A 23,993-nucleotide genomic window follows, 5' to 3' on the forward strand; every position below is an offset into this window, starting at 1 on the left:
TTCAGTACTCCCTGTAGGATAGAAATTGCATTTATAGGGATATACACAAGTAACATACTCGAAATAATTTTGTTGTTTGTTTTTATATATTTTTTTAATCTCTTTGTCGATATTAATTGTTGATTATTTATAAGTACATCAGAAACAGTCAAAAATTAAAATCGAAATATTTTACAACCTATTTTAAGTGAAGTTATGGTTCGGAGTGTATATTCTACCAAGAAGAACCCGTAAGAAACTCAGTAGTTATTCTTTTTCAACATTTGAAATACAAAGTTTTGTTAGTCAAATACAATTTATATATACATATAATATATCCTGCCTGGAAGTCGACAAGTGTTAGTTCCACGCTTTTTAATCATCTATATAATCTTGTATTAGATAATATGTTTTTTAAATTAATGTATTTTTTACAAGTGATTTAAATATTATGAATCAGTGGTCATTGCAACTGATTACTCAAATATTGCGGGTTTCATTTGTTTAATCTTCTGTGTCTTTAAAGAGGCTGTTCTCTGTTTATATTTCAAACTTAACCATGTATTTTAAAAATATTTTTTTAGTTTGTGACCACAATAAATGCCATACTATCGACACGTCGATTATTTAAAAAACTATGATTGTAGTTTAAACCTGAGCTTGACTTTATAAGGTACTAACTACATACTATTTAAATATGTCATGCCTATACTCTTAATTGAATAGTTGAGAGAGAAGAGTATTTTTGTATGTCTCTTTTTAACAATTTTAGATTTGATGTTTAAACCCGGTCACGCGTAACTATGTATAGATATACCGTATGCGTTAAAAAGCTTGTTTTAAAAGCGTGGGCATAGACTTAGAGGTCAATAGATATATAGTTTTATTCACATTTTATTTTATAATGTTATAAAATTATATTCTATTTCTAAATTATAATCAAAATCATATATTTATTTAAGTTAATATGCTCGTCCAACAACTTTTCAGTCTTCATTTAACAAAATTATTAAATTCAAATCTCCCATTGATTCGGAATGTGAATTATTGTATAATATTAATCATACTTTAATCATAAATAAGAGAAGCTTAACTAGTTACATTAAAGTAATAATAATAGTTGTATATTTCCCGACAAATAGCACGTTACTTCTTGAATTTATGTTGTCACATAAGTACTGTAAACTTTTTTTTTTTTTTTGAAAAAGAAATGGTAAATATTTTAAGGTTTATGGTTTCTATGTCACCCAGTTGTGAGGTGCCGTGGGCGACACAGGTGCGCGCAAAGTAGTGTTACACTCGACAGCGCCAGCACGTGTGCGCGTGCGCATCTTCGTACGTTCTCTTCGAGCGATTGTCGACTTTGAGTTGTGTCAGTTAAATTCGAACGACTGTGTAAAAAAATTTAATTATACATATATAGAATACGTAAATACAATATTTTTATTCATAAGTGAAGTGATTATTTTAAGAAGTTTTCCTTCCTTGCGAATTTTTTTTTCGATCTTAACTGGTAAGTCAAACAATATTTATACAATATTTATACTGAATGAAGCATATATAATATGATATGTAATGTGTGCCACACGCACTATTTAATTTAAAAAAAAAAAACCGTGCGGTGTTAATTAACTATTTTATTAGCGTACAATATTAGATTAAGCATAACTTTATGAATGAATTTTTAAGTTATACTTACGTTAAAATATTATTTAATAATAAATTCATCCTTTTATTTCTTGTAATTACTAAAGATTCATTATTTTACTGTCACCTAATTAAGGATCGCTTCTAAAATTAAAGAATTTTAGAAGCCATATTAGATGATTGATTAGAATAAATTTAAGGTATTTTAATTTAATTAAAATGATTGATATAGAAACTCCTTGCTGTTTAAGGTAATTAAGAGACAATAAAGAAATTCTTTTACCATAGACAACAGAAGGAAGTGATGGTGAATTAATTAAGCGACGAGTACATTTTATAATTATTATGGTCACAAGTCACTAGTGGAATCCTTTAGAGAAAAATAGGCGCGGCATGTACGTGGTAATGAATCCCAGTGGTACTGTTAATGTATGTATATTTGTCACATGATTATACATGAACTTCAAGACAGATTAGAATTAAATTGAGCATAAGATTGTCATTGTTATATGAAATCGTTTTTGTTATCTAATTAACAAAAAAGGAAAATTAACTAATTACAATTGTAAACTAATTATAATTGAATGTTATCGATAAGAGAGAGCGATTAGAATGTGTGCATCTTAACCGATGATTGCGGGTTCAAACCCAGGCAAGAACCTCTACATATATGTGCTTATCTCGTGCTCAGCGGTGAAAGAAAACATCGGGAGGAAACTTGCAAGTATATAATTTTATAGAAATTCTGCCACATGTGTATTCCACCAACCTGCATTGGAACAGCTTGGTGGAATATGTTCCAAAACCAAAAAAAGGGAGCGGAGGCCTTAGCCTAGTAGTGGGAAATTTATAGGCTGTTATTTTGAAGTAATTTATGAACAGTGGCGGTTCTAGTTCAGTAGTATTTGTATAAATGATTGGAAATCGAACTTGCGCCAATTAACGGAGAAACCAGTAGCTGTGATTACTTCGCTATCGTTATTATATTATTATTTATGCATTTTGTGTTGATCATTTCGTTTATTTAGATCAATATTAATACGATATTCAATTAAAAATGTATTCAAATGATTATATTAGTTGACGCGAAATAAATGAAATGTAAATATATTAGACATTTTTGAATAGAAGTGAAAATAAATCTTCATTGACTGCAATTATATGTCAATTCAAAGATATATGACGTAACAGAATTATTATACTACAGAATTGAATTTACAGTTGGTATTTGCTAACATATTTACATATAAAAAAACCTAATTTGTCTTATAATATTTAAATATTATACATTTATATTTAGCACGAATACAGGTACTTAAGGACTATGATAAAATATATACACGCGCCATTAAAAGTCACCATCCTTTTGGGTAAATGGTCTCAAGGATGTGTTAGCATATTGATCATTTATATATTAACCTCGAGATCTTGTCATGGTGATTATGCAAATGCTATCGCAATATTTAAGGTTGTATTGAATGACAGGTTCAGTTTTATGGTTTCGTGTGTTTTATATTTATGACTTTTAATAAAAAAAAAAAGAATTATGACCGGTGAATCATTGATCACGGATTTATAAAAATATTCAACAAAGGTCGATCACTAAAAAGTTTTGATATATTTACGTTTTTTAATAATGATGTAATATATTGATATCATCAGCTGATTGACTGATCGTAATAAATGTATTTCAATATTTAGACGTATTGATTAAATACTATCTGTACGTATTATTTAATCGAAAAACCAAAACAGATTTGATTACGAATTCAATTAAATATTTATGCCCTTCTAAAGAAATTATTGTTAAATTTTATTATTTTTTATAAAGTTACTTCAAATGTTTAGTTTACGTTTCACTTGCAAGCATCAATTTAAAATTAAAAATACAGTTATAGTTTTACATATGCGTAGTACTATTATGCATATAATTTAAATGTTTTACATAAAACAAAGAAATACAATGTAAAAAAGTCCATTTATTTTTATATCTTATTTCTACGATTATTTATAATGCCTAGCTCAATATTGAATAGTTGTATTTACTATCGATGTGATATTTTACATTACCAAAAACTATTTTGATGCTGACCAAGATGGGGCATTCTTGTGATTTGTAGCAGAGTTTCTTATCAACGAGAAATATACACAAAAAGTATAACTAAACCTCTTATTTGTATCGTTGCATTTATTTTATTATATTTTGTGATAAATTATTCATCGTATATTTTAAGTACTCTTAAAATTGTTTTAAAATAGAGCGTAATATTTTTTAGTTGGTCTTTTCCATATTATATGAATAAACAGCGCTTTCCATACAGATCTAGCTCGTTATGACTGTAGGAAGAGATTGTCTTCCCTTTACATGGTTTTGTTACATAAATCTGGTTTGAACGTCATCTCTACTCTTTGTGTAAGTTACCATACATTACTCAGTGTTTTTTGGATCACTTTGGATACATATTATTGACGATGTCATTAATATTGTACTGTCTACTAATTTACTAATTTATTTTAAATATCGTATAATATATACATGCATTTATAATATAAAGTGACATGAAGAAGAATGAAGGCTATATATTATAACTGCTACGCGTCTTCGCTATGAGAAATGTTGTGAATACAAGTATCTTTATTTAATTAAAATAATTTTAATTACTTAAATTAATACAAACGCTTCACAATTTAACACTTTGTACCATAATCATCTGTCTGAAATGGCAAGAATGCTAGTAGCATTCCTTAAATTGCTATTCCGATACAAAGGTGAAAATGGACCAGCCCGCCTGCCAAGACAGTAATAGGAAGAATAATATTATGTATTAGATAAGTTATGAAATAATAACTTAGGTAACATATTCAAAAAAACATAATAATAATACATTACTGTAAACTTATTTTTTAAGAACATACGTAATTTATTATAATATAGCATTTAAAATAGAGTTACGAATGAGAATAAATATGAATGAATAAAATAAAATATTATATCTATTATGCAATTATCAGAGAAAGTGTAGTTATGATAAATATATTAATTAACTTTAAGAGAATGTTAGTTACCGCTCGCTTATTCACGATAATTTTAGTTAGAGATTCGCGATTTATTGACTGATAATACCATTTATAAGGGTACGTTTATGTGCTAAAATATCTTGCTAGTCCTTTGTAATTGTGGAGTGGAGTGACGATTTACGCAAGGCGGCTCGCAGGAGCTGGATGCGAGTAGTCGAAGATCGATCACAGTGGCGTGCTATTGGAGAGGCCTATGTCCAGCAGTGGACGAAAAAAGGCAGTTGATGATGATGAAATATTTACTCAACATTAATTTACCATTGATGTAAACTACATTAACAAACACATACATCTTAATTATTTTAAATATATCAGTATTCACATTCGATTCGGATAAATTGACAGTTAATTGAAATCGAATCGAAAGGTAAATCTTGCCTTTTGCTGTTCATATATTGTACAAACGCAATGATTCAAATTCGGTTTTATTCGTGTAAGGTCGGGATCGTATCGTAAGCCTTGTAAGTAGAATTGGTCCTCAGTTATATTTAAGCTGAGGTTATTTTTATGTGACTAACCTAGGCAATATTGGAATACAACCGAAAATGTATCGGTGGCGTTATAAGTTTGTATAATTTGCTGCCTTTTACTAGCAGTTCATCTCGTCGTAAATGGGAATTTAGACTTCTCATTCCATTGCGAGTTTTTTTGATAAATATTATATTTCGTATGTGCCTTTTGACCAGCTTATAAAAAATTATTTTTCAGACAAATATATATCAATAACATAATGGATTTCTGTACATCGGATAACTCGTAAAGCGGTTCCTCCTACGCTGGAATTCTCTAACTCATATGGGCACACGAGATAGAAAACAAATCTGTATTTACATACACAGTGGAGTTCTATAATATATCTAACGTACTGTAGTATCCGTTAAGAATGCTCGCCTAGGCCGAATTCAGGCCGGAAAAAGACAACATAGTTGTAAAATTTAATTCGGCATATGCAGTTTACCTAACAATGTCATCATCACGCACGCGATGAAAACACGAATCTTAAAATATTGTTATTATTTTGTAAGATAATCTAGGTATGTTTTGTTAATTACATGCGTTATAGTTTTGATTAACATTCGTGCTCAACATTGGGAAATTATGTTTTCATAAGAAGTATGAAAATTATAATATTTATAACAATATCAGAGGTTTAATCTATAAGTACATATAATAAAATTTGAGTGTCTCTTTGTAATATTAAAGAAGCAATTTTTTATTCAATGAATATGTAATACACATATATATAACACGGTACATATACCAAAATAACATTTTTTACAATTTTTGTCGGTCTGTTTGTTCCGGCTAACCTCTGGAACGTCTGGACCGATTTTGAGGGTACTTTCACTGGCAGATAACTGATATAATAAGAAGTAACTTAGCCTACAATACTTTTTTTTTTTAATTCCAACGCGTACAAGGTCGCGGGCACAGCTAGTCATAATTAAAATCAGGTAACTTGGAAAAGGTGAGCCTTAGATCTATGTATTCATACAACAAATTTTACTCAGTACTTGAAGATAGAAAAATATTCAGCCTCATAAATATTAATAAGTCATAACCAATATATACTTGTACTCAGAATTCGAGGTAGTCGGCTTCTGTAAACACTAGAATATCAATTCGACATTGAACTAGAAGTGTTATATTAGTAAATTTTTCGGTCTGTTGTCAAAATAACAAACTTTGTATTGCATACAGTATAAAATATTAATTTTACTACCAATTTTAAATATCTGAAGATACATTTTTCTTTTTAATTTAAATAAAAATGTATGTTATATAATACATATTTTTGATTGATTTATTTATATTAAAAAAAAGAACAGTTAAAAATACCTTTTAATAGATTTGTAGTTTTTCATAAAGGAAATATGATGGTGTTACGAAAATATGTAGATGTCAGACACTTGTAATCTTTTTTTAATATTGTTAAGCTAGCACAGGTACTACTGACGGTAAACGTCCACTACTTACATGGGCAATGCGCCACCACGCTTAAGAAGTAAAAGCAGTAGAGGGTTATATCTCGTGTACCTGTAGATACATTGGCTGTATGTTACGAATGAAGATGGGAATGGTGGTTGATAATTCCTTAAGCTTATCATTATAAGCGTCAAACAGATAAAAAACTATTTACAACCATAACGTATATTTTGCGGTATAATAACCAACTTTTATGCTGGGACCAAGTGCTGCCAAAAGGTACCGTTTTAAGGGGAAGTACACGATTTAAGGAGAAGCATTTTTTTATTATTGAAATACGTTCAATATGAGTAAACATGACCGTCAACATGTAACTATCGCCTTAAAATACGATTACGAATCAATATCAAGTCCAAACATACAAAACAGTATATTTTGTTTGACAAAAGAAAATTACTAAGGTGTAAAAGAACCGCAGAGATGAATAAAATCGTACTTGAGTCATTGCGTAATTGGTATCGAAAGTGACCAGCTGGATGCGTCCATACTTGATACGTACCGTCTGCGTAAGATCGGTGCTAAATTTAATCACTTATTGGTATGTTGTAACGGACCAGTTAATTAAGTTGAGGTCACTTAAATCTCGTAATATGAATTGACTTTTAATGCGTTTTCAAAATCAAAATATAATTTATTCATATACACTTTTATTAGGTCGTTTAAATCATATTTTTAAAAGATTCTACAAGATTATTTTTTATGTATTATCGATTCGGAGTTTAGATTCTATCGAGGTGAATGAGGAAGCAGCATAAGAATCTATATGTATATATGCCAGGAAATCAACAAACATTAACTCCTTGCTTTTTTATCATGTTTATTACCTTCTGTTGAGTAATCGTAATGATTACTAATATAATATATATTAATACGTTACTAATAAATTGACGATAACAACTGCTACTTTAAAATTTTACCGATCTTGTTCAAATACGACAAAGAATTCTTATTTCTGGGACACGCTTCATATAGAGAATAAAAAAATGCTTATACGACTAATAAAATGGTATTTTCTAGACTTGAAATCTTCAAATACAAAACGACGTGCCTTTTTAGATGTTGTTTCTCTATACTCGGCGATGCGAACGGTACGCGGAATGGGGCCGACGAAATCGTCAAACGCGACGACGATTTGTTTGCTACAAGTAAACATTATTGATGCCCGCCATACCGGGTGTTGAAAGCGAGAAACACGGCCCTAATGATATCAAAACAAAGATGAACTACTTTACAATAATTCCACTATTATTGCATTCGTGACGCCAATATTTACGATTATTATATTGCACTCTGGAACGCAATTTTATTTCCATTGAAGTTATGTGGCAATTTGTAAGTATTTAAATATGTTTAGAATTTTTTGACCTACATCTCTATAACGATTCAAACTGAAGCGATCGCTTTCAATGATGATTAATATCGTCTAATCGTAAATAACCAGTGATTAATTGGCCTCGGTGCATATTGTTACGTAAAATCAACTGCGATGTATTAAAACGCATAACTTGTAATAAAGTAAATTAACGGCCGATTAATAAACCTCTTGTCTATTAGGCCAGTGTTATTCAAACTTTTTATGATCGATTTTTAAGAAAAAAATTCTTTACTGATCGACCTTTTGATTTAAATGACGTGCTTACAGAATTAACGTAATTTGTGATCACTATTCAAAATATAGTCTTTCAAATTTAACAGTTCACAAAATATATATGCATAGACATTGGTTCAAAACAAATAAACAATAATAATATTCTTGCTTTCGTCACTGCAGTAAGTACGTAATAGTAGTACTTACATTCCAGAACCCACGATCCCCCGAATAACATTTAATTAGAGGTGATCCAGAGTTTTAAAAACACTGTATTACAGATGAACTTTTCTCTGTTGGGACCGTATTTATGTGTAAGTTTTTTATATGTACATAACTGTGATGGGATTTCTTAAAATTTATCTCGTTATGAGCCATGATGATAAATACTGATTAACGGAATAAAAAATAGGCTTGCTCGGAATTAAAGTAGCACCTATCGATTGCAATCTACGTCTTCTACTCATTGTACTAACTGAGATCTTTAACTATATTGTATACACAAGCTGTGCCCGCGACCTTATACGCGTTTAATTTTAACAAAAAAATATATCTTGTAGCCTAGGTTACTCATTATTATATCAGTTATCTGCCAGTGAAAGTCCCGTCAAAATCGGTCCAGCCGTTTCAGAGAATAGCCGGAGCAATGAGACAGATAGACAGCCAAAAATTTTTAAAAATGTTATTTTGGTATATGTACCGTGTAAGCATACATATGCATTGGGTAAAAAAAGGGCTATTTTAATATTACAAATAGACACTCCAACTTTATTATATGTATAGATAATCATAATTTCAAAACAAAAAAGCATCAATGTTAAAAATATTTTGTTAAGAGTCTTGGAATCTACAAACATATCTGTAATATTTATACGGAGGCAATTTACTAAGCGAATACTTAAATCTTTTCCCACTCCCGAAGGTCGTCCACATGCATAAGAATTTACTAAACGAACTATCAACCGCAAATCCTATTCGTGAGGACTCTTGACCTTTGTTAGCAAACAGAGATGAGTCAATCTATTTCGTGTACCCCGTATCAAATATATATTAAAGAATTTAAAAGACGCAGAATTGCTTAATCATACCTGCGTTTAAAAGACTTCTTAAAATAGATGCCGTAAATCTAATATTTAAAAATAGAATTAGGTAAATAATTAATATAATTTTAAACTAGCATTCTATATGTTTTATTTATATTTTGTATAGATTAAAAATAAATGTAAAATAAATAATGTACACAATACTCGACCACGGAGGTCGTCCTTAATAAGTTTATACTTAGTTAGATTAATAACCTTACTTAGTTACCTTACTTAGTTAGATTAATAACCTAGAATATAAATAACTATTTTGCATAAAGGCAGATATATTTAATTTAAATCAGCAAAAATATTGATAACAATCAATTGGCATTAAGCATTTTGCTATCGAATTCAATTAAACAAATTTCCATATTTTACATGTCAAAATCGATTACCATGTTCGCTGCTAAATGCTATCAAATTATTTTAATTAACAGGAACAAGAAACCGATTTCCGCCGCAAAGTATCCAAGTAGTACCCAAAGGATATAGATTAACCTCATAAATTGTGTAATCTCTATGAGCGGACCTCGTAACATCCTAAGCTTGCATTTAAAATTTTAACCTTCATTTCCTCCACGGCAAACTTCAAAATGTAATCACTGATAACTCTTAATATCAAACAAATAAGACTCAAATTAAATATACCTTCTGTGTCACTCATGAAGTTGCATATGATGCAATACGGAAAATAATGCCAATGAATATAGAGCCCTTTGACAAATATTTTGTATGCCTGAATGGTTCAAGTTAGTTTGGTTGATCGTTTATGTTCCAATCGTGGGTTCAGGATACGCGAACGTATAGAGCATATTAATTGTGGCACACTAACTTGGCCTTTACCGTCTTCCAGCGCGCCAGCACGATTATACTTAGAATTAGTGACGCAGGGTGTCACTTACATATATTACGTCCCAACGTTCGATGGTCATTGGCCTTTGTTTCATAATTTTACCGAATAATTGGCAACTTTTTTGTTTCATAACCTACGGTATTCTAGTCTGTTTGTTTCTAATTGGAAGATAAAATCAATATGAATTCTTATACACATACTGATTAATTATAATTTGTTATATATTTTATTGGATTTTTTTTACAGATTCGTATTATAAGTAACAAACACAAATACCCTAAAAATCTGAGTGAAAGCCTCAGTTTATTTTAATCAGAAGTTTTGTAACTTACACCATTTTACCACGCTGTTCCAAAGTGGGTTGGACCTTGTAACAGATTCTCATCCACCACGTGAAGGATTCTTGGGGAAAGATTAATTCACCACCGATCATGAATAACAAAATAAAAATTAATCATATGAATTTTGAAAAGTGGCGCTAGCATTGCTTTTGAAACATTGGTTAAGAGTCACGTGTCTAAGCCACTAGGCCATCTCGGCTCATGGAGATTAAATAAGTAATAAATATCATATAGATTTTAACAAGGCCTTCGTTTATGTGTATGACGTACGCAATTGACTCATTTTTTAACCTTCAAAACAAAATAGCTTTCAGCGGAAAAAGCCATACCATTTCCATAATAATATGTTGTCCGATTTTGGCCAGCTGACTCAGTAACCAGAGATCTGACACTTTCCATTACGAAATAATTGTTACTCACAGCTGTTGCGTGATTTCTCTCAAGTCAGACGCAATTTTAGTAATTGTTGTGTAAAATATCCAAAATTGCATTTGTGAATTGAATGGATTCCGGTCTTTGCCCATAATATCTCCCATCTAATAAACCAATAAGCATTAATTGATTGTTGTGAATTGTTGAATTTCTTAATCATTGATTTTGAAGATTGCTATTTAGAAATGTTTTCAAATTAAAAGCGTAATTGTTTATGCTTATTGAGGTGTCTAAATCTTCTTTTAATTTTAGGAAACAATACGGGGGTAAATCGGTCAGGTGATGAGTAGTCACCTTGACCAATATAAATATCACTTCAGGCAATTAATACTCCCTTACGCGGTGAATGTACCGTTATGGCATATAATATGTTATTTCCCTTGTAAATACACTGGTCCAATCACTTTTTAAACTGGAATACACCAACATAAAGTATTGATTATTATATAAAGCCCACAATTAAATCTACGCATATTTTTTGCCTCAAATTGAGTCTCTTATTACAATAATTGTCTAATTTCCGGTCGTGTCGGATTGCCATCCCACTGAGTAGGAGGGTGCACTTGTGTTGTCTTACAGAATATGTCTAACGCAGCTGGCTCTCTCTTAAGAGTAAACAATATTCGAAAAGGCTAAAGAAGACATATGGAAAAAGGGTGCTTTGAGAAGGCTTAATATTAATATTTTAAATGACATTTTCTGCTTCATCAAGTTCATAAAATTTTTACTCGAAGTAACCGAAACAAAATATCAAATTGTTTGTGAAGTAGGTTTGATATAATATGTTTAAATGTTGGATTTTATTATTATTATTCATTGTTGTTGTATTTAGTTTATGCGTATAATTGACGGAATTTGGTCACAGAATTGTTAAACGGAGATTATGTGTAAGTTAAGGGAAACCGGAGAATCAAGTTACTGAGATTACGGCGAACCCGTATTGTACGTGCGTACGATATTCGATAGTACGGTCTAATAATCATCTACAATTATTATTTGTTGAAAATTGTGAAGAATTCTGTTACCACTTAATTATCGAATTTGGTTTACCGATGATTGATTCGCAACGGTTGATTAACTGATCAAATTGACTTACAACGCCCCCGTCTTATTAGCATAAATAAATATTTTTTGCAATTAGTGGGTTATTCGTTATCTGTAATTAAATTTCACTATAGAGTACTAACGATTAATTCAAACATATATTGAATATATTTGTTCTTTGACAACAGTACGATGTTTTTTTAAAGGGGTTGTTGTTTATCAATGTCCAGAAACTTCATACATTCAATATAATATCAGCTGGCGACCCGCCGAAATATACTACAGAATTTGTTTATTTATGACATCACATTACAAACTTCTAAAATTATATGTGATTTTTAACTTAATTGTCTATGTATTATAAAGAAAAAACTTCCTCTCGAATCACTCTATCTATTAAAAAAATTCGTACCAAAATCCGTTGCATAGTTTTAAAGATTTAAGCATACATAGGAATAAAGGGACAAAGAAAGCGACTTTGTTTTATACTATGTAGTGATGAAGAGCCATCAACCTTGGAACCCAAGCTGTATCCAAGATGTATGATAGCCCTCGTGCCTATAGTTAAATTCTTTTACTTCCACTTAAAACTGGAATACAACTATACTGAAACCGTTTGACAATATAACATACGGTGAGTGAATGATAACCCCCAAGCGGGCTTGCTCACAGCCTTACAACCAAGTAAACCAGCGTTTGTCGCTTTTCAAGAAAATTCACTATCTTACAAAAAAATGACAAATATGAATTACATATTTTGTTTGAGGAACTTCATTTCTAAATACACTTTGCACTAGTAGCAACTTAATTTATCTTTCTCTTTACTTGTTCTGGTACGAAGGGTTTATGAGTCTGTGTAACAATAAACGGTTTTTTTTAACGTCATCCGTGTACGAATACATTCGTAATGAAAATAAAATAATATAATTTATTAATATATGGCTCATATCAGATTCTTCAACCGTGATACATGATGGAGATTCATTATTTTTTTTCAAATATAAAATATAATGTCATAAAAACATAGATTTTTTTTAGTATTTTTAAGAACAGTCCTTAATGTAATGATTGAATCATACGATGCGATTGTTTTAAACATACGACATTCATTGCTTTCAGGATAAAAATTGAATTTATACCGAAGTCCAAAACTCTACCTATCTTGATCTAATTTCAAAATAAATTAGTTTATTTTGATCAGCGATCTTTGATTCGATGAAAGTCACTGGATTAAATGTACGTCAATGAAAGATGGCTATCTCTTCTGTAACAGCTGTTCGCGCTGGTATTTATTCAGATCAGAGTAAGCACGTCTAATTATTGTTACACGACGCAGCATACATGCATATTCTATTAGTGAAAAGCGGATTCGAATGAGTGGTGTAATAGTAAAATCTTGTATGAACTACGAATAAGATTTCAATGTATGCAATCCCATGACTGTGTAATATGCAAATATTATGCATTTTGTGACGATTAATAAATTATAGAATTACCTGAGATGCCTCAGTGATTTAAGCGATGTGAATTTCAAGCGAAAATTGGTGGTTCAATTCTGGTTCAATTGCTGACTTAAGTTGTGTTTACTTTATCTCATACTCTAGCAATCTATAACCTAGGAGCCAAGGAATCATTAAGGTATAGATTTAAAGAAATTAAGATATTGACTGTTGCTTCTCAATACATATTTTGTAATGTTTTGTATGTACGGAAAAATATTAATGTTTTTATGAGAAAATGTGATTCTCATAACATTGGTACAAGGAACAAACACAATCTTGTTACTCCTGTTACTCGACTGCATAGAGTCAGTAACTCTTTTGTGGGGCAATGTATACGCTTCTACAACAGGATCCCAGAAAGCGTTCAAAATGCTTCTGTTGCCAAATTTAAAAAAATTGTTAAGGAACGCTTGTGTGCAAAAGGTTACTATACAATTAGCGAGTTTATGTTTGATAGCACACCTTGGGAATGAAACGATCGCCTCCTGGCTATTTCTAATCATATACTACTATGTACCATATAAATTTGACAAAAAAAAAATAACAGAAAAAAAAGACCCGCTGAGTTTCTTTCGCCGGTTCTTCTCAGGTCAGGGTGTTCCTTTTTCCGAACCGGTGGTAGTGTTAATTTGACAATCAATAAGTAAGTGTAATGCTTTTATATTGAATAAAGGAATTTGAGTTTGAGTTTGAGTTTTGAGTTAGTAGCTATGTATTTCTAATTTTTCTATACATAGAGGAGAAACTTGACATTTTCCCAGCTGTGGGACCTTAAAGGACCTTATTTCGTGAGCACCCTACGCTACCCTAGTCGTTCTTATTCAATTACAGTCTATAACAGTCGATTGCCTATTCTTTGATACTTCAACAGTTTTCATATAATCGACGTTCAAAGAAAAAAAAATATTTCGGTGTTTGCGGCTTTATATGTTTTATATATAACCTCTTTTTACTTAAACTTTAAATTAAGAACAAATTAATATCGAAATTTAATAAATTATGAGATTAGAAAAAACGAATGTTATGAAACGCGAATCAAGGAAATCACAGACAGACATCCGCATGAGAAAAATGCTAATTGTATTAACAATCACGACAATGTATCAATAGAATTTCTCTTCAGTTCGTTCGTTGTTTTTCTGTCGGTACTATGAGAATCGAAATAATTTTATAGTTTGTATTGTTCCTCATTTAATTTTAGAAAACGAATCTTATGTTCTTGTTGTAAGTTATTTTGGATCTGTATATGTTTTCGGATATGGTTTTTTATAATTAAAAAAATGTTAATTGTTATGTAATTATTTAGATAGAGATAATTACAAGGTTTGGTATTAAATAACATCACAGATAAACAATTAAATATTCTCTTTGTGTATAATAAATATTTTTTTATCGGTTTCGATTGTGTTTGTATTTATGCATACATTTTTATTCCAGATATCAGATGGTTTGGATGGATGAAGGGAGTTCTTTCATATATATATATCATTGTAGATGTAGAAATATATTTACTAGCTGAAGTCACGGCTTTTCCCTCATGAAGTTCAATTTGCGACGAAAACTCTTTAAGAAATAGCTTGCAACTTATCTCTAGTAAAGTAAAATAGTAAAGTAACAGCCTGTAAATTTCCCACTCCCGGGATAAGGCCTCCTCTTCCATTAAGGAGATGGTCTGAAACATATTCCACCACGCTGTTCCAATGTGGGTTGGTGGAATGCACATGAGGCAGAATTTCGATGAAATTAGACACATGCAGGTTTCCTCGATGTTTTCCTTCACTGCCGAGCACGAGATGAATTATAAACACAAATTAAGCACATATATATAGTGGTGCTTGCCTGGGTTTGAACCCGAAAACATCGGTTAAGATGCTCGTGTTCTAACCACTGGGCCATCTGAGCTCACTTATCTCTATCTTCCCCATTTTAGGGCGAAAAAATTAACCATGTCTAATTTATATAAATTGGGGCTTAGACTTACTCCGTACTAATATTCATCAAATTCATTTTCGATTTACGATATCAATATAGATTTTTGAATTTCTTCCAGCCGTTTTCTTACCTTGAGTTTCATATATTCCGGACACAAGTCATAAATATTTTTATTTGATTTCAATGGTAATTATAAAAGTAGAATGTAAAAAACTAATTAAATGTTTTAATATGATTTATTAATTTAAATTCATGTTTCTTTGTTGAAATGTAACAAGTAACCAAAACTCGCTTTTATATTAATATATCACAAGCGTTGTGTAAAGGAAAACTTCATTTATTTAACACGCTTCAAAGTAATTAGCGTTTGAGAGCAAATATACCTTTCATATTTTCTTAAGACGGACGCTCTCTCGTTTTATTTACATTATAATGCTTACTAATCGAAGCGAACACTTTCATAGGGTGTTGACGTTTAGAGAGAAATTTTTCGCTCGAGGGGACAAAAAAATGTAAGCCGACGAAAGTATAAGGTCAAGTTCTTTTCTCTCGAGGTCACGGAACCAGGAACAGGCTTAGATAATTAATCGATATACATAAATAATAACATTATCGATTTATTTAAAACGTTCATGAAACAGTAAATTATTATCGAAGTAGACAATTTAGATTGTAGTCAGAAAAGAACCGCAACCGACATCAAGAAAAAAAGTAAAAGAAAATCGTGATGTACGTATTCATGTGATGATTCGATGTTTTTTTTTTTTGCTAACCGTACTAATTTCTGACTTTAGATTATATCCTAAGTAATTTGATGAAATCGAAAGTGAATTTGTTTGTTTGTTTCACTTTCAAGTATAAACTACTCATAAGATTTTTGTATCGTACCACGTAATAATGGAGTGTGCTCGGAATGAGGCTGATAGAATTTCGTTTTTACGTTTAATCAATTATTGCGGGGAGGTGGGGGCATGTAATAGTGTCCTCGCTGACCCTACATCAGAACCAGCGCGCCAGCAACCAGCAAGTTTTGTACAAATTAGTGGATGGTGTTTTTAAGAATCGATGTAATTAATCAATTTGATAAGTTTAATGTTTTGTAAGCACTATGAGGGTGGAATTTTCTTACAGAAAAAAAAAACTTTTTAAAATAAATCATTAAAAAAATATAATTTTAAACACATGTTGTCAGATTTACTGAAAAGAATAAACGGTATCTAGCACTGTCTCACACGCTGGTGGAAACTGTTTACTAATACATCTATTTTAACAGCATTTTTAAAGTTATCTTTTATTAATGTATCAATCAAGTCTCGCAAATGAATTAAGCAAGTTTCACCTAACGATCCAGTTAAAATATTGCACATACCTTTGATGCTGGTGGTTCAATACTTTTATTAAATTCACTACTTTTTGTTAAATTTAGTACAAGAATTATACAAAAGCTTGTTTATTAAAACGACATTTGATTGGAACTGGTGTGCCATGAAGAGTTTTCTATTGAATATTTTTTGGTAATTTGGTAATTATATAAAACGTTTTATGGAATATTTTATGTGAAAAATTGTGCAAGTCGAACAGGATAGATACCACCGAATTTTCATAATATATTCTAGCGCCAAAAGCAAACTTTGCATAGTTGTAACTTTAAGTAAGTAACATAAGTGGCATAATGTTTTACAAACGTTAAATTGGTTAATTAATAATTCTTAGAGTCTATCTATGCGTTCAGTGATGACCGCTAATCATCTAAAATAGAAAAGAGTAGAAATTGTACCATTTACAATCTAGAAGTTAAAAATCAAGTAAGTAGTTAACGTTTAACTTCATAGTAGATACTCCTTTTACTTAGTATGATTTATAAGGTTCTTATATTTTTTTATTAATTAAAATTTTGAGCATGGCAGTTCGATTTGTCAGTGGCATTCAATCAAGCAGCGGAATAGCTCGTAAATCTAGTCGCCTATGGCATTCGGTTAGTGGGCCAATGAACCGGTTCAGTTGCTATCGTCGACGAAATATATCGTACATTATAATTGACAGGCGCCATAGTGATTTTCGTTTTAAAAGTTTCGTGGGAAAAGAAAATGAGCAAGATCATTTGTAATTATATGAACAGTCAAGTTGATTTGTGTTTGCTACATATGTGCGACTACCAAAATGTATAGTAGGTATAGTACGACACCTTTACGAAGCTCCTGCTTTCTTATCAACGTTCATTCCATAATCACTGATAACAGCTGTATCCCTTATTCGAAGTTGGTACTTTTTAAATGTGCTTATTAAATTGTAAACGATTGAGTGTTGAATACTCTTTGCCTTGCCTTGCTATATTACCAGCGATTAGCTAGTAAGATTCCTGTGGTCTTCAACTGCTTTTTGAATGTAAGAGAAATAAAAATATAGATAGATGCGATACTAAAATGAAATGCTCATTAAACGAAATTATATCTTAAGATACTATCTTATTACACGGAATATTGTCTTTTGTAAAATTATCTTTGCCTATAAATATTGGCGTTGTATAATTTGATTTATTCTGCCAAAGTCTCGGCATCCAAACTGACGTTTGGAGTGGTTGTTTCTTGCGACATTCCTTATTAGATCTCTTATTGTTTACCGTGTCATAGTAATGCAAGCCATTACTAATTTGGTTCTCGAGTAGATAGTAAGTAGTGATAGATATGACTAAATAATATAATTATATTCTTAATCATTCGTTTATATTCTAAGCGTATCATTTTTCCGATCGAGCTGAAAGTTAATATTGGAGAGCGAGTAATGGTTCTTGAAAAAGTGCATCAACGTATCATACGTGTTGCATCTGTCAATTTCTTGAAATAAAACCGCATTGCAACATTTGCAACACATACAGAGCTATTTTCTAGTAATAATACATAATAATTTTGTACGCATATCGGAATATGTTTCTTTAATACAAAATACGTTTTATTTGTTTTTTGTTATGATTAAACTTTTTTTCTTTTTCTTTACAGATTTAATTCTTCGGGTCTTGTGGATTGTGGAAATAGAAGTGGTACCTCAAATAATGTCAGTTGTGTCACTGAAAAATAAAATACGTTCTTATCAAGTGTGAAGTATAAACTACTAATTATTATACGCGTGTATAGTTATTTATTAGTGGTAGTGGATAGTGCAGTGTTGACAAGATGATGACCTTGTACAGAACCATTAAAGGTACGAGTACGACGAAGAGGAAACGGCGCGAACGAAGGTATGTTTGGAATTTAAGCATCGGTTATATTTGAACAAGAAAGTTTTGTCACAGATAAAAAAATACAGAATATAAGTTTTGAAAATTTTCACAGATAGTAACGGATTTTTGTAAACGTCTGGTAGTATTGTTTTTGATTTGTAGTCTAGGTTTCTCCCGCGTTAAACGTTCTTGCTCCACCTCCCATATTGTAAGTCGCAGCATGCATAGAATCTAACATATTTTATGGGTTTACCCTTATCTATTGAACAAGCACTCAGTCAATAATACTTACCTCTACGGTATTATCAAAATTCGTTAACTGAAAATAAGATTTCAAAGTCTCAAAAAGTCTGTATTAATAATATTTAAAGAAAATACAGTAATAGTAAATTTAAACCCCAAAAATTGGTAGCACCCATTCATTTTCACAAGCTTCATTATGTAGAAGAGAACAGAAAACGCCTGCATGTTTCACATGTATACTAGTACGGAAATGAAATTTGACGTGAAAAGTTAAACCTCATTTCACAAAAGTATAATTTTGGCACTCACGTTTTTCTCCTCTTTCATTGACGATACGTAAATTTAACAAATCATACTGATGATCATAGTGAAAGAAGGTTCAAGCCTTCCCATTAAAGAACTGGCTTTCGTCCAATTGATGTATATATATGTATCAGATATGACGGTTGCAGGTCTGTCCATGGTGATAAAACTGATTTACTCCAACAGATAATGTTTTATTATCAATTTTAATGATTAATCCAAGGAAGTTATCGTTTAAAATGCAAAATTTATTTTATTATTTTTGATCATTACAATGGATAGCTGCCTTACATTTTATGCCCATTAAATAGTTCTCACTTAGTCATTTAACCTACTTTCCGGCTTCGTTGCCTATAAATTCTCCACAGAAAGGAACAAGCTTTCGTAAGATAAGATTTAAGTATGCGGTCTGCAAATCCAGCCTAGAATGTTGTCAGGCCGACAAGCGATATAATTTTAATCTACGGCTAAAGAGCCTTATAAATTAAGGGACTTTAGTTATGGATTTTTCTGTAAACGTTGCAAGTATTGTATATTAAAATAATATCGAGAATAGTAACTGTTTGGCATAATTTTGATAATTGGCAGGGACATTCTCGTTTGATAGCATGAAACATTTAATTTGTGCAACACTATTTATTATAAACAGTATGTCTTATATATCTATCTTAAAGAGTAGGTGGTGACCGCCACACGAGTCGTACCAAATTAGTTCCCAAGGTTGCTGGTGCAATGGAGGAGGAATCGCGAGCAATGGTAAACATTTTTACTGCGTCAATATTTATGAGTGTAATAGTGGTGACCACTTACCATCAGGTCAGGTCAGACTAAATTGGTCATCCGATTTTATTAATTTTAAATAAAATACGTATATGTGCAAAGGCAGAAGTGCGCTTCCAAATCTCTTACTCCAAAATTACCGGAGAGAGTTAGTGAGGAGTGGCTTAATGCACTTACCGAGTAAGCGAGAGTAACCACCCAAGAACGCGCTGTTACAAGAAAATTTTAAAGAAAAATCGTAAAATATTTTCTACCCTAACCTGCCAACCTATGAAGTCGTAATCTTTGGTATTAGGTACTAAGACTTTGCAGTGACAATAATTACATAAATTGCTATACAGAGATATCTGTATGTCAAACTTGAATTCGCAATAAACACCTAAATAGACAATGTAACGTCTTCACTTTCTGATTTATAATTGTTAATCCTTCGTTGTAATAATACACTCTAAGCTAAAGGCTTCTTATATTAGAGCGCCGCTTGTAGTGAACGGCCATTTGTGGAAACACGTTATTCAACACATTCATAATATTGTGTTGTTAGCTTACTTAACGAAATAGTTTGTGAATATCTACATAGATGGCGCTGTTTGGCGTAAAATATTATATACATACATGCTTATTTATTTTGATTGGTATATATTTTTAAAAATAAAGAAAGTTCGAATTGGAAAATATACTTTCTTTTTTTTTAAGATTTTTTAAACCGAAAATTAATAAATGTTCCTGAGTATTTGTGACAATTTTAAATTAGGGTCATCGTTTATTTTTTTAGCATAAATTATTTTTAATAATGCAATTGGTTACTTTTCTATACAAGAAAGACATATATCGCGGAATTCCTGTAGGTATTTTAAAGACGATAGATATATTTTAAAGACGACGTAGCGATTTTGTAGTTTCTAAATTTGTTACATTTTTTTAAGATAGTCATATTAAATAACGTTAGCACCCTAAAATCATACGAACGACCAAAAAGTTCGACTGTTTATATATGATTTGTTTTAATATGAAAATATTATACATAACGGAGTAGGCATGTCCGAGCCCGTTTTTAAAAAACATGACGTCAGCATAGCTGACGTCACGAGTGTCAGAGTTTCGATCTTTAACCATCTTCGGTGGTATGAAATAAAACTCAGGAAATAATCCTCTCTGATTTATTCCAATATGAGACGGTCCGTTCGCTCCGACGGCTCGACCAAGTCTGTCGAAACCGGCGGTCGCTTGATCTTTTATAACAAAAATAGGTGGGTAGACTTATTCACTCAAGATAACAGTTGTTTACAAACATTAAAATATTTCAGAGTAATTTAACATTTCAAAATTCACTAAAAATTATTCATTTAACAATGAAACAGTTTTAAATTATTAAAATAATCATTTCTGGACACGTGTTTTTCTTAAATTCGTGGCTCCGCGCCGACACGGCCATTCTGACAGGCGGTGCGCGCTCTGCACCTGCCTAAGTTGTGCGATTGGAAATCTGCGAATCAAAAAACATTTTTGAAGCAGGTATCTGTAAGCAACACATCATGTTGACCTTTGATAATTGTTTTGTAAAACAGTACACAAAGAAATCTCTCATGCACCTTTATTATAATAAATATGGGCAGATTTTACGCATACTATGCTCATAACTGTGTCATAATAACTGTTAAAGTTTCTCGTAGATCTGTGGTGTATACATGTCTATACCACGGTCCACAAGGTCTCCCTACGGTATCTCATGGTTCTCTGTGGATACATCAAGGATCCGCGGGTAGCTCGAGGGTAACACGTGGTTAGCTCAGAGGTATCACTCTCCAGATTACGGTACGTAAATGGCTACCAAAGGTTCTCGTAGATCTGTGGTGTATACATGTCTAACCACGGTCCACAAGGTCTCCCTACGGTATCTCATGGTTCTCTGTGGATACATCAAGGATCCGCGGGTAGCTCGAGGGTAACACGTGGTTAGCTCAGAGGTATCACTCTCCAGATTACGGTATATAAATGGCTACCACGGCTCCACAACGCCTCCCAACGGTATCTCATGGTTCACTTTTGGATACATCAAGGATCCGTGAGTAGTACGAGGGTAACACGTGGTTAGCTCAGAGGTATCACTCTCAAACCAGAGTGTACGTGTCTAGTTATGGTTGCATGAGGAATCTCAATGGTAATTAATATTCAAATTTTTTTTTTTTTGTTATTGCTCTCTTTTTTATTTATTTTTCTTTTTAGATTTTAAGCTTTTTCTTTTTAGATTATAAGAGGTAAGATAAGTAAATTTTGTCTCACAGTTTTATGCGATGATTAGTTCTCGTCGATGTTGACCACTCGGACTGACTGACCAGCTCGTGATATGGACGGCAACTCCAACTGTCACGGCCATTCTGCGGGACGGTGCGCGCTCTGCACCGGTCGCGTTTCTGGTTGTGGTGCTCGGCGAAGCTGATCACGAGCGCCCTCTGTCGACCACCTTCTCCGCTGTCGTAATTTTTATGAAACCTGTAAATCTCGAAAGGCACACTTAATTAGTCATATGAAGTAATAGTGGTTATGTGGACTCTTAATCTTTATGTTGAAAATAATTAATTTTAGTTTTCTGAGAATAGAAAAGATGACTGTTATAATATTTCGAACAAAAGTCATTCGTTGCTGTAGTTGTGTTATTAGTGCCATTCTGCGGGATGGTGCGTGCTCTGCACCAGTCGCATTTCTTGATCGCCCGGCTGCGGTGCACGACGAAGCTGATCACGACCGCCCTCTGCCGACCACCTTCGCGATGCGATGCGATGTGTTCTTATGAAACCTGTAAATCTCGAAAGACACAATTAATTAATCACATCAAGTAATGGTGGTTACTCTACTACTACTGGTTACTCTACTCTTTAATCTTTATGCTGAAATTAGTTTAATTTTAGTTTTCTGAGAATAGAAGAGACGACTGTTTTATTCCGCACAAGAGTCACTCGTTGCTGTTGTTGTGTTGTTAGTGCTGCAAAGTCCTCTGGTTATTAATGTCGATCAGGTTTAAGAAGTTCAGGTGGTATGCGATGTTTTCTTAGTGTAATAAGAGAGTGGTGCAACTCCATATACTAGATGCACTGTTCAGTCTCGTAGTTCTTGATAATAATCAAGAACTATTCTTAACTCGTTTTTGAGGGTAGTAATAACTTTTTCCACTTAGCCATTTGCTCGGCTGTTTCCTGACGTGTTGTTTATCTTAGTGTCTCATTTCCCCGTGATATCCATGTTCTTCGTGATCCACATGGTCACTTGTTGATTTTTCAATTAAGATGAAGCTTTGCTCGTATCGCGCCTGCGATCCGTTTAGATGTTCCACACATATAAACAGCATGGCAACTGCGTATGTCCTTGAAGCGCATTTTTCTTGATTGTAGCCACCTTAAGTGTTGACGAAGTGGGTATTCCCGCACTAGTCAGCCTTGGAGCTGAAGATTGATTTATTAGATCCATGGCTTGCGGTCCTCCCACATAGATGGGCCCCATTACACCGAAGTTGCTCGGATGTACCAGGCAGTTAGTGTGAAGATCTTCTTATCACTTCTCAATATGGTTCTGTCCTTATGTGACAGGTGGAACCGAAGCTGATGAGGACGTGGCAGAGATCGGAGCTTGTTCCGATCCCACTTCTGATAACGGAGTAGGCATGCCCGAGCGCGTTTTTAAAAAACATGACGTCAGCATAGCTGACGTCACGAGTGTCAGAGTTTCGATCTTTAACCATCTTCGGTGGTATGAAATAAAACTCAGGAAATAATCCTCTCTGATTTATTCCAATATGAGACGGTCCGTTCGCTCCGACGGCTCGACCAAGTCTGTCGAAACCGGCGGTCGCTTGATCTTTTATAACAAAAATAGGTGGGTAGACTTATTCACTCAAGATAACAGTTGTTTACAAACATTAAAATATTTCAGAGTAATTTAACATTTCAAAATTCACTAAAAATTATTCATTTAACAATGAAACAGTT

General features: G+C 32.3%; 1 protein-coding gene across 1 annotated transcript in view; it reads left to right on the plus strand.

Annotated features, from left to right (window-relative positions):
- Nucleotides 1–1,254: 1,254 nt before the first annotated feature.
- LOC124536186 overlaps nt 1,255–23,993 on the plus strand; it is a 172,575-nt gene continuing 149,836 nt past the window's right edge. Inside the window, exons 1-2 of the mRNA XM_047112863.1 lie at nt 1,255–1,492; nt 18,464–18,702. Of these exons, the coding sequence (XP_046968819.1) occupies nt 18,638–18,702 (65 nt within the window). The 5' untranslated portion in view covers nt 1,255–1,492; nt 18,464–18,637. The remainder of the gene's footprint in view (nt 1,493–18,463; nt 18,703–23,993) is intronic.

The sequence above is a fragment of the Vanessa cardui genome, chromosome 1, assembly GCF_905220365.1.
Source record: "Vanessa cardui chromosome 1, ilVanCard2.1, whole genome shotgun sequence".
NCBI classification, from domain to species: Eukaryota; Metazoa; Arthropoda; class Insecta; order Lepidoptera; family Nymphalidae; genus Vanessa; species Vanessa cardui.